We start from the raw sequence: 12,336 nt of genomic DNA, 5'->3' as shown, positions 1-12,336 counted from the left end.
TAAAAAAATCATAAGGATGGAAAAGATGAAATACGATAGTAGGTGGCGTGGTTAGTGTAGCAGTTAGCACAACATTGTTACAGAACAGGGTTAGAAATTGGTGCTGTCTGTAAGGAGTACGTACGTTAGGGGTGGGCAAACTTAAAAAAAATTCACATTCCACTTTAGTCCCTATACCATAAGGGATTACTTAAAGTGGTATATGAGCAGGAAGGGAAGATTAAGAACCACTGCTCTAGACCCAATTGTTACGGAAATATTTTGCTTGAGAAAAATTGTCATTGGCCCATTTCCTTTGGAGTTATGAAACCAGGCACCTAATGAATCAATTAGGTATGATTAAAACAATGGTTTTCAAACTTTTTCTTTCCACTCATATACAACCTTAAGCAATCCCTTACTAATCACAGAGCACTTAGGGCACAGGAAATACTCAAGGTAGAATGTGAGTTTTTAAAAAAATGGTTGCCAACCCCTGATCTAGGAGGACTATAAAAATCACAATTGTTACCCCACTATTCAAGAAGGGAGAGACACAGCAAAAAAAAAAAGGAAATTATAGACTAGTTAGCCTGACATCAGTGGTTGGAAAGAGTCAATTGTCAAGGATGAGGTTAAGTTAGGGAGTAGTTGGAGGCACATGTCAAAATCTTGCTCGATAAACCTATTGTAATTTTTAGAATAAGTGAAAGCAGGCTAGATAAAGGAGATGCAATGGATGTTGTGTATTTGGATTTTTATAAGGCCTTTGACAAGGAGCTGCATGTGAAGCTACTTAATGAGATAAGACTCCATGGTATAACAGGAAACATGCTAAGGTCGATGTTGGGGGTCACTTTTTATGTTGTATATTAATGATTTATCTTATGGAATGAATGGCTTTGTGGCCAAATTTGGAGTTATGAAACTAGGCACCTAAGGTAGGTGGAGGAGCATGTAGTGCTGAAGAAACAAGGAAGCTGCATAAGGACTGAGACAATCTAGGAGAATGGGCAGAGACGTGGCAAATGAAATACAATGTCGGAAGGTGTACGGTCATGCACCTTGGTAGAAAAAAAACCAGGCAGACTATTTTCTAAACAAGGGAAAAAAAAATTGAAAATACCCAGATGCAAAAGGACCTGAGAGTTCTCATGCAGGATAACCTGAAGGCAAATTTGCATGTTGAGTCAGGGCTTAAGAAGGAAAATGCAGTGCTGACATTCCTTTCAAGACCAATACAATATAAGAGCAAGGATGTAATGTTGAAACTTATAAGGCACTGGTGAGACCTCACTTGGAGCATCTTAGCAGTTTTGGGCTTCTCATTTAATAAAGGATGTGCTGATGTTAGAAAGGATTCAGAGGATGTTCACAAGGATGATTCTGGCAATGAAAGGATTATCATATCTTGGCCTGTACTCATGAGAATTTAGGAGAATGAAGGAGGATCTCAATGAAACATTCAAATGTTGAAAGGCATGGACAGAGAAGATGTCGAAAGGTTGTTTCCCATGGTGGGAGAGTCTAGGACAAGAGGGCACAACTTCAGGAATGAAAGGCATCTGCTTCAAACAGAAATGTGGAGCAATTTATTTAGCCATAGAGTGGTAAATCTGTGGAATTTGTTGCCACAAGCAGTTATGGCAGCCAAATCAATGGGTGTATTTAAGGCAGAGTTTGATAGGTCTCGATTAGTCAGGGAATTTTGTTTATGGGGAGAAGACCAGGCAATTGGGGCTAAATGGGTAAGATGGATCACCTCATGATTAAATAGCAATGTAAACTCAATGGGCTGAATAGTCTATCTCTGCTCCTATGTCTTAACAAACAGCCTATCAACATCAACTGTGCTAAATACAATCCAATGGTATTTGCTCTCTTTTCACAGAAAGCAACTTAGTCATGAGAATCAATCTTCGGAATCCACACTGCACCACCTCCAAAGTATTTTTCTGATTGCAACAAATACATGGCTTGCTCTAATTGAATGTTAACTGGTAGAAACTGCACCACACTCAGAGAGACTCTTCAGACTCAGGGCAGCAGTATTTAATGTTAAACCTCAGCTTGTAAAGGAATTACAGACAAGTTTGACTGCCTTTGAAGGCAGAGAGAAAATTAACTGAATACATATTGGGATGAAAGGTCATATTAATGATTAACATTAGTATTTTACTCCAAATAATTTTGGGTAATTTCATACATCATCTCGTATTTTATTTTTGTAGTGTTCATATTTATTGATATTCTAATTGTGGAACATTTCCAGGTTGAATGAATTTAAAATTTCTAGGTTATGGTGATGTATGAGCCTCAACTAGTTTGACAGCACCCAGACAGGATTAATTCATTTTAGATGCAAGAGAAAATTCCGTGCACTGCAATGGCTTAAGGCCACAGTACCATCTATCTGGACCATTAATTTCAGTAATCTTGTTAAGAATGTTTCATGCTATTAGGTATATGGCTTCTACTTCTTATTTGCAACTTTTATTTCTAACTTAACATGCAAGGGTTCGGGTTATAGTTAACCCTAAAGTAAACCTGGTTCCCACAGCTCTTGAGACATACATTAAATCTCTAATTAAATTAAATTCATAGATACCCTACATTAAATGATGTGAATCAGTATTGTTTGCCTGCAAAGAAAAAAAGGTCAGGTTTTGCCTACAAGACCTTTCTATGTGAAAACATAATAGTGTAATTAAATTTTCTTTAAATTTTGCTTTGAATAATTTCTTTGTCCCTCCCAAATATAAATCAAATTTCTTTGGGTTCAGAGAGCAATGAACTTACCTTGCATGGTTGGAAACTGTGCTGGCAGCGGTACATATACTTGATTCTGAGGCACAACGACGTCGCTGGTGATCAGTTGGATTGGTCTGTGGGGTTTCTGGTTTTTCCTCATTTCCAAAACCATTTGATAATGCTAGAAAATTAAATTGTTATTCATTACAAGGACTTTCATCAAAACTTTAAACTTTCAAATCAGCTCCTGGATTTAATGATTTCTTTCAAAAAAACAAAAATCCAATTAATTTGATAAATTATCGGTAGCTCTTTCTTGATCAAAGAGTTGGTGCTCAAATTATTGCATTATAAAATTATTACATTAGGTGGCATGGCTAGCAGAGGATCAGAGCTCAATCCACAGGACCACGAGAGTGGCAGAGAGGATCACTGGAGTCTCCCTCTCTCGACGCCTTCCACCCTGCACACAGCATCTTTCAGCTGCTCACATCAGGGAAGAGATACGGGAGTATAAGAGCCAGCACCACCAGGCTGAGGAATAGCTTCTTTCCATGGGCTGTGAGAACACTGAATGACCAAAGAAACTGTTCACACTAACCATTTGAAACTCTTATTTGTACAAAGCAATATTTATTTATTTTTAGATATATTTGTCCAGCATTATGTATTATTTGTCCGTACAGGCGTTATGTCTGATTGTACATCTGCATGTTTTTGCAGAGGACTGGAGAACGCTGTTTTGTCGGGTTGTACTGGTACAATCAGATGACAATAAACTTGACGAACACAGCGGTTAGTGATTAGAATCCAGAGCTGACTGAAAGGCACCTGCAAACTCTCCCCATGATTGCTTGGTTTCCTCTGGGTGCTCTAGTTTGCTTCCACCCTCCAAACACGTGACGTTTGTCAGTTAATTAGCATATTTGGATGACACGGGCTCGTGGGTGAGAAGGGCCTGTTACTGTGCAGCATATCTACACTTAGTGGATTCTTTATTCCTCCGAGAATATTGCCATTATGTACAATAAATCTCTTCCCCACCTCCCCCCACCCCTCAACTTTTAAACATTTTTTCTTCACTTAGTGACCTTGCCATAAAATTCCATATTGTCCTAGATTTACCCGATATAAATCTAGCTGTATCAATAAATGGTATTCCAACAGTTACTCTTTGTCCATAATTACAACTGGGCTTTTGTGGAAGTATGGTTGTTCACTATTAGAATACAAAATTTAACTGCAGCAATAAGACAATATGGTTTCCAAAAATATATTGAGATGCTACTTTAATCAAAATGAAGACAGATCTGTAGCTAAAAAGCTGCTGAACACTGCTGAAATGGACCAAAAGTCAGATTACTATAAATAATCAAAGTGGTTGCAGTGATAGCACCTACTGAAAGAAAGGTGCTCGAAGATCAATTGATAGTCATATGATTTCCCTTTCACTAACAAGCTGCTGCTCAGAACTATGCCATCAATCATATTAAAGAATTGTCAGACAAGAACCAGAAAGCAATAAAGAATGTTTAAACATTTTATAGCTTAACAGAACATCAAATACCAATTGGGAAATTTTAGACTGTTAAATGCATTTTATATTAAATTTTGAGGACTTTATGCATTCATAAAACTAGTAATTTTTTCACAGAGGAATGATTAAGGTTTGGCATGACTTTAAAAGCTCATACGAAAGGTCAACATTTTCTAAGTCATCAACCGGAAACCTTTTTTTCTCCACAGATGCTGCATGGTCAAAGTAATAGAAGACCTTGCACAATATCCACAAATATCTTAGCCAGAAGGTTGAATAATTGACTGCAACTTTGGGATTTAAACATTAAATGATACATTCAAGAAAATCTTATTGTTGGAATTGAATTTTATATTCTAATGGTGAACAACCATACTTCCACAAAATCCCAGTTGCAATTATGGACAAGGAGTAATTATTGAAATAAAAATTAAAATGTATTGATACAGCTGGATAGATCTATATCCCACAAAACTAGGATGTGCAAATATTATGGCAAGGTCACTAAGTGAAGAAAGAGAGTTTAAATAATTTCTAAAGGTGACAAAACAAAGTTTTAGGAATCAACTTATAAAGCATTGCCCATGGTAGCATACATTTTAGTTATTAGCCCACTAAATATTCCCTCAATCTACTACTGCTTTCTTCTTCCTGATTTACCTATCGAGGTAAACGGGTCAATCTGAATCAATGAAGTTTAGTTGTCCCATAAGGTTGAAGCTCAAGGCAAATTTAGAACATCAACTTTCCATGAAACAGGGTTGATACAAGTTCTTAAAACTCAATTAAAGAAAGGACCTGTATCTGCATATGAAAGATGACAATTATCTAACACAAAGTACTCAAAACAAGTGCCAAAAATCACAAGATTCTACTCTAGCTCTGTTTCACTCATATTTTCAGTACATTAATTACCTACATTACTGGATCAAAGCACAACCATTTTGTATTGTACTCCAACATTATTAATCCAATAGAATAAAGTTTTCAAGCATAGGTGAGGATGAAAACAGTATAAATGAGATTTCAAGATAACCAATTTTCTTTTACAAAATGGAATTAAGGTGTAAAAGAAAAGCAAGTAAAAATAGTCATTAAATCAGTAGAAATACTCAAGTCCCAAGGACTTTTCTTTGTTTCTGCACAAATATTATTTACCATTGATCCTTAAGCTAATTATTAATTGTAAAAATCTCTATCTTTTTATAAAGGATCAGTTTAGACATCTGTACCATCCAATACTAGAGCGCACGAGTTATTTTAATTTCTCAAAATATTCAAACAATAATGAATACTAAGTTTTGGAGATATTTACCTAGGCCAGGCTTTTTGAGAGGTAACTTTTCACCTTCTCCTTCCGAGTCACCACACAAGCTGCGCGACCTTTTCCTTGGTTGTAATAATGTCTCCAGCCTGGGAATTACCACCGATAAAAAGGTTTTTGTTCCCAACTGCCCTTGATGTGGTTGAATTTCTGGATTTTTCACCTGGCTTTGAGAGTTCACACTCTTGGGTTTTCGGAAGAGAACAGAAGAACGTCTTCCAATGTCTGCCGACAGATCAGCCACCGTAGATTTTGAGCTGCTGACATCACCATTATTCAGTTCTTCTGGAGTATGTCCATTCACTGTCACATTCTGCAATGAAGTATTACTTGCCTCACCATCAAACTTAACTCTTTTGTTTAATCTACTCTGGTCAGTACTAGGTTCTATTGGTTTGAGTACGGGTGGTTCTGATGGAGTATCTGAAGTTGGCAGAAGAGGCAAAGAATCAGATGGTTCAAGAGTAGGTGGCACCGAAGACTTAGAATCACCTGAAATAATATAAATAATAACTTTAAGCTAGGAATATTTTTATTTTCTCTCAGCAAATATTTCTCTTTCAAAACAAGGATTTAAAAAAAATTGCATCAAATATATTCTAATTACATTCACTGTTTAGCTCACCATCTTGTTCCAACTTTGCCCCATCATCAATTACATTATGTTCATTCTGTGGACATTCACTCTGAATCTTCTGTTGGCTCAATTTGGAGCGGATGTTACTAATTTCTTTTCGCAATAGCTTTATACGCCTAGATTTTGCATTGCAGGCTTTCATTGCACATGTCATGTCCAGTTTGTCCAGCAATTCTTTGAGCTGCATTTCTAAAGACATATGCTCTCTATTTGCAGGTACCAGTAATCTATCCACTACAAAGGAAAAGAAACAGGTGATTTTTTTTTAAAAAAACAGAAACCAAGAGGTCCAAATACTCTTAAAATATCACCAAACAAATATTTAAAAAAATTACTACTAATGCTAAAAGTCTAAAAAATTGTTAATGTGTTCTCTCTTTCCACAGAAGCTGCTCAACCTACTGTTTCCAACATTTTCTGCTATTTTGATAACTACAAATAAGGGGATGAAACCTCTTTCTTAGAATCTGAATCCCAAACTAATTAACTGAATCAGCAGCACAGGCTAGGAATAGAGATCAAAAGGAAGATTTTTCCCAGAGTGATCTTCTACATTTTCCACCTCCTTTCATGCATATTTACAATCCAGTTTGCCAGAAAGTCATTACTTGCAAAATAGTCAACCTTTTACACACGCTTCCCAATGCATCCTTGGCCCTCAAAAGCTTGAACACATCGGGATTCCTGCAACTTCTGCCAAATTTCTCTAGGATCCACAGACAATTTTAATGTTTAAAAAATATTTAATAAAATGAACTATTTAACAGCACACCAATTAAACTCTCTTGCAACCTTTTTTTTCACCTCTGGCCCCCTGATGTCTGTGCTAAAAGTTTATAGGCCCCCCCTTCCCTATGAAGTAGTCAAGTTTTGGTTTCTTCTGTACTTCTCTTCTACTGACAACATTAAATAAAGTAATTTAGGTTAAGCGAGATGAAAATAAAATTAAGATTATACTTAAATATGCTGTGGCCCCCCGGGGGGGGGGGGGTCCCTATTGAGAATGGGTGGTTTAAACCATTAAAATGGCTTGGAAATAATTTCTAGGTAGAGTACTGGACTCCCGATGGGAGCCCCAGAATATACTTGAGAATGTTTTTTAAAAAAAAAGGCAAAATACTGGAAAACTGCAATTTACAACAATGGAAAAGATTTAAAATTGTATTGAACAAAGGCAGGAACAAACGACAAACATGCCAAATCAAACGCAGAAGATAAAGGTTCTGTTACATCTGGATTGCATTATATTTTAAAATAATTTATGAAGTATATGGAAGCATTAAAAAAATAAGAAAAGGGACTAATGTAAAATTACTACTGAATACTTATATTTATTGTCCAAAAATTGTGGAGTTGCGTTCAATACACAAACGTGCTGGAGAAACTCAGCAGGTCACACAGCATTCATAGGAAATGAAGAGTAACCAACATTTCGGACCTTGACCCTTAATCAGCCTCCTTCTAGAATTTTTAAAAACAGATTTACATGATCTGCCTTTTACTCCAATTACACAAATTTACAACTTTCCCAGAGATAGAACAAAATAATAACTGTAATTTCATATGATGGACCGAACACCCTGGTACACTGTTTTCTTCTTCAGATCATTTCTGCAGTTAGTCTGCCTTGGAAGAAAAATAAATAAATAAATAAATAGATAGATACCATCTTCCCATGTCAAAGGCTTGGCTGCTTCGCTCTTTGGTGCTTCAGACAAATGCATTGTAGTTTCATGGTCATAACCAATTCGATCAGCTTCACGGCGAGCTTGTCTTAATATGACACCACCCTGATCTCTTAATCGCACAGCTGCTCGGTAAAATATTGTGTCCTTTGCATTGTATTTCATACAGTTATCAATAATAAGGTTGACATCAGTTTCAAACTCATCCAAATTATTATACCCATGATCTTCTATCCTTTTTCTCATTGTTGAGAAGTCCATTGGATGTTTTATATGATCCAAGTAGTCAGGAACCTGAAAGATAAAGTTTTAATAAGTTATGAATTTTTCTAAATGCTTCAATTATGAATGATAAATGTTTGCCAAAGTATATTAAAGGTACATACATTAACATTAGCTTAGAATTTTAGAAAATGAAAAAATGAAGTTTAAAAGGAGTTACTTTTTTTTTCAGTACTGCCCCCTGAACATCTGCAGTTATGCATAGTTATGAATTGGTTAATGAATATTCTATAAAAGGTCAGATAGTACATACAAAAAAAATCACAAATGATGTGACAAATATGACATCGCCCTCCCATCAGCAGCATAAAGATATTGAGCCCACTAGGTCAGTCTTTATTTCCTAGATTCATTTTTCTGAAAAAGAGTAAAGTAAATCAAATCTTAGTTCTGTAAAAAATATCCATAGTTTAGCAAATATCATTAAAGTAGCTTTGAGACAAAGAGATGTATTAAAAAAAACTCAAAGGTATTCTTCATTTACTGTCACTAGCTTTTTGTTTGGCAGGAGAATGGTAACTCCTAATTTTAGTACCTTCTATGTTTTGATTTGTTTTCCTCTCTAAAGAGATCAGAAACTAATACCTTCTTGGACAAAATTTACCAGCCAAAGGAATGAAAAGAATAGTTTTGTTTCCTTAATTACTTCAATCAAATAATCTTTAAACTTACAAATTAAAAAACAATTTAATCTCAATTGTCTACATTCCTCTCATAATTTAAATTTGAGTCTGGTTAAATATAAACTATACTTCCTCCAAGGCCAAAGCAGGCTGCCCAAAGTGCAGTGCACAGAATGCCTCAGAATTCTCCAAGTGTAGCCAGATCAGATATTTGCATAATACACTGCTATCATGTTTAGCAACATATGCAGAGCAATGGTTTGTTATGTTGCTTTTGAGCCTGTAGTTCACAAAGTAAAAGTATATTTATCCTGCTGCATTTCATTAAAAAAAATCCACTCAGGCTACATGCTGTGTTTCAAAAATCTGCTTCAAAACCCTGTTTTCCAAGTGTTCATGCAGCAATAAAATTACCAGTGTGCAGTGAACCATTTAGGCTGCCGGTGAGAGCTGAAGCGAGCAGTAAGGTCGCACAGGACTACAACACAATACACTCTGCCTGTCAGGATGAATGAAGTTCATTGTTGGAAACAGGAACCATTTGTTTTATATGTGGACAAATTCATCCAAATAGTACAGTCTTTCTCATCAACCTTTTTGGATGTGATGGAAGCCCAATTCCCCTTTTAGTTAGCTGCGTTCATACCTTTGTATACCTGACCACAACCAAAAAAAAGGGATGGCAGCTTCCATCACATCTAGCAAAGTTTCTGAGAAATTGTAGGATTCAAATGATCTGGCCGAACATGGAGGAGCCATTGTTAGTTACCAGAAAGATGCATCAGCTAAGATGCAGCCCTGGGCCCACACAACATTAAGTCTAACAAACAAAATTGCATTAAACCATGCAATCATTTCTCCAGCAGCACCAACAGGAGAATGAGCTTTCAATAGCACTGCATGTCCATTTATAGTGCTATAATGACTCCTTTTTGTTGCAAACTCACCACTCTTGTGCCTGAAAACACCGAGTGCTAATTGAGATAGCAATGTTATGTTCTGTTCTTCAATATTCCAGTCCTTTAGATAGAGTGAACATTCAAATTCAGCACTTTTGAGTATTTTCTGTATCTGTTCATGACCTTTTGACATTGAACATGGCCATACATTTTTTTTTGTTGGTTTTCCTGAATTTGAGCTTTTTAACTATTTAGAGTATACTCTATTCCAAATTTTTAAGGACCCATGCAAATAATATCATTCCTTCCAACATAGAAATTGATTTGACACGACTTTTAACCACTTTCTCAATATATTGAAAGTTCTTTGTAATTTGAAGTTCCTATTTTAAATAAAGCTAACATTCTGAAATGGATGGCAAGGTAGAATATTGAGATTCTGGTCAAAGCAAGGCACAGATTTTTGTAACCAACGAAAAGATATTTGTACCTCTTTCAAGCTTACTGGTTGAGTAAATATCCGTGCTGCATCCTTTTCCTGAAGCTGGTCCAAAATTGAACGTAACATGACAGTCAATGGTGTCAGCTGGAGTTCCATTGCAACCTGCTGAACTTTGACCTGCCAACATTTAATTGTATAGATTTAAACATCAACTGCTACACTGTAAAACAAACCAAAATTGAAAAAGACCCTCTAAATTGAAATGGTATACTATACAATACCTGTTCACGCTTTAGTTTTTCGCGTTTACGAATAAGTTCAACTAGTAAACGTGCTCTCTCAAGGTCATGACGGAGCCTCTGCCAATATTTCAGTTGCTCTTTCAAACCATTTTTCTGTTCATCATTTGTTCTCTTTATCAATACAAGGGGAATGAGAAAGGAGAGCTTTAAAAACTGAAGCATTTTCTTTATCCTAAATTCTGACTAGCAACAAATGCAATAGTATTATCTTTAATACAAAGATCAACCATTTCTTGCTAATTCCTCTTTTAGTACCAACAAAAAAATTCTTTAACAAAATTGAGCAAGCCGTCAAAAAAAATTACAATTCACTCCATGATAGAATTTCTTTCCTTCTGGAATTTATTTTAAAGCATACTGTAGAGACTGAGTAAAAACAACCTTGCAGTTGAGTTTCAATCCTATTTTTAATCTTTGTTTACAAATATTTCAAAGAATAACTAAAATCAATACATCCATAACAAACTGGCAGTCTTTTTATTTTATGCTCAAGTCCTTGACTTGATTTCTTTTGTACTTTCTCGAATTCTTCTTTACCATTTCACTGTCCTCCATTTATTTATCCTCACTTGGATTCTTTGCCACCTGCCAAATTCCTAACCTAACCCATCACTTGCCCCAGAAGAGCCTTCCCACTGACCCCATGTGCTTGGTATGCACAGGTCTATGCACTCCTGCCTCAGGCTTCACCAACAGTCAAAATGGAGCATCAAGACACATGCTGATACTTCTCACTCTCCATCCTGTTCTTTAATTGGGGGGTGAAATAAGACATAATGGGCTGAATGGCCGACACCTGATCCTATATTTTATTGCCTTTATTGATCTTTCTTCCCAATTAACTGTATAAGTTTATTTTTCACGATTCTTCCATCCCAGTGACAGATCAGTTATCACAACTGCATTTCACATCTCCTTCCAGAATTTTTAAACATTTGTAAACTGATTATGGGTTGTTATACATGGATGTGAACTTGGATTCATGGATGATGACAGTTTGATTATCTTAAAGGCTGAATTGTCAAACGGGGAAAGCAATCACAGTCAGAGAGTAAACCACGAGAATTTGTGTTCACCGTGGTTGAAGTAAAAAAAAACAAAATGTTAGAGAAGCTCAGCAGGTCAAACAGCGTCCTTTATGTAGCAAAGGTGGAAATACATAACCGATGCTTCAGGCTTGAGCCCTTCAGCAAGGTATGAGAGAATGCTGGCAGGCATCTGAACAAAAGGATGGGGAGGGGGTGGCAAATGCAGATGATAGGTGGATGAGGGGAGGGAGGATCCCTAGTCAGAGAATTTGGTTCAGAGAACCAAGACAGAGATTACTTTGCAACTATGTTAAGTGGCTATGGCATATGGGAAAATTACAACTGAGAAGTTAAAATGTTGATGCAGGAAAGTCAAACTAAAATTTGGGAACATCTCTTCAAAGCTCAGAAAGCTCAGATTCTTACAAAGAAGTCAATGGTGCATTCAAAAGTGGATAAAGATAGGTCGCTAAATAAAGAATTATTCATAACATCAACTAACCTGAAGTGGGCTAGACCAGGATATGGGTGGTCTGTAGAAATATACAATACAAATTTAGAAAATAGATGATATGTCAGTAGAGGGGCATTAGAGTGAAGGTTTAAGAGGGAAATTGTAATTAATAATTTACCTGAAAGTGTTTTTGCATATGTGCAGAGGTGAGGTGTGTTGTTGTAAGTGAAGGAGTTGCTATTTATTTTTCATTCAAGAACAATGACTGATTTTGGCAGTGGAAAAAAAAATGGCCAGAGTAAAGGCTAAACCGACTTTGCACTACTTTATTTACTACCCTGGACTTAAAAGGAGGGGGAACAAAAATTGAGATTATAGCATACATAATAGCTA

At 36.2% G+C, this 12,336-nt stretch overlaps 1 protein-coding gene across 12 annotated transcripts in view; it reads right to left on the bottom strand.

The window, feature by feature from the left end:
• Positions 1-12,336, bottom strand: part of brd1a (bromodomain containing 1a) — a 51,783-nt gene that overhangs the window by 24,162 nt on the left and 15,285 nt on the right. For all 12 annotated transcript variants that reach the window (XM_069908217.1, XM_069908218.1, XM_069908219.1 and 9 more), the window contains 6 exons: positions 10,441-10,572; positions 10,208-10,336; positions 7,895-8,207; positions 6,217-6,462; positions 5,583-6,083; positions 2,779-2,911 (listed from right to left, as the gene is read on the bottom strand). In XM_069908217.1, the coding sequence (XP_069764318.1) occupies positions 2,779-2,911; positions 5,583-6,083; positions 6,217-6,462; positions 7,895-8,207; positions 10,208-10,336; positions 10,441-10,572 (1,454 nt within the window). The remainder of the gene's footprint in view (positions 1-2,778; positions 2,912-5,582; positions 6,084-6,216; positions 6,463-7,894; positions 8,208-10,207; positions 10,337-10,440; positions 10,573-12,336) is intronic.

This window comes from Narcine bancroftii, chromosome 13 (genome assembly GCF_036971445.1).
Source record: "Narcine bancroftii isolate sNarBan1 chromosome 13, sNarBan1.hap1, whole genome shotgun sequence".
Classification (NCBI taxonomy): domain Eukaryota; kingdom Metazoa; phylum Chordata; class Chondrichthyes; order Torpediniformes; family Narcinidae; genus Narcine; species Narcine bancroftii.
The sequence above is the reverse complement of the archived record's forward strand: the minus strand, read 5'-3'. Positions and strand labels throughout refer to the sequence as shown.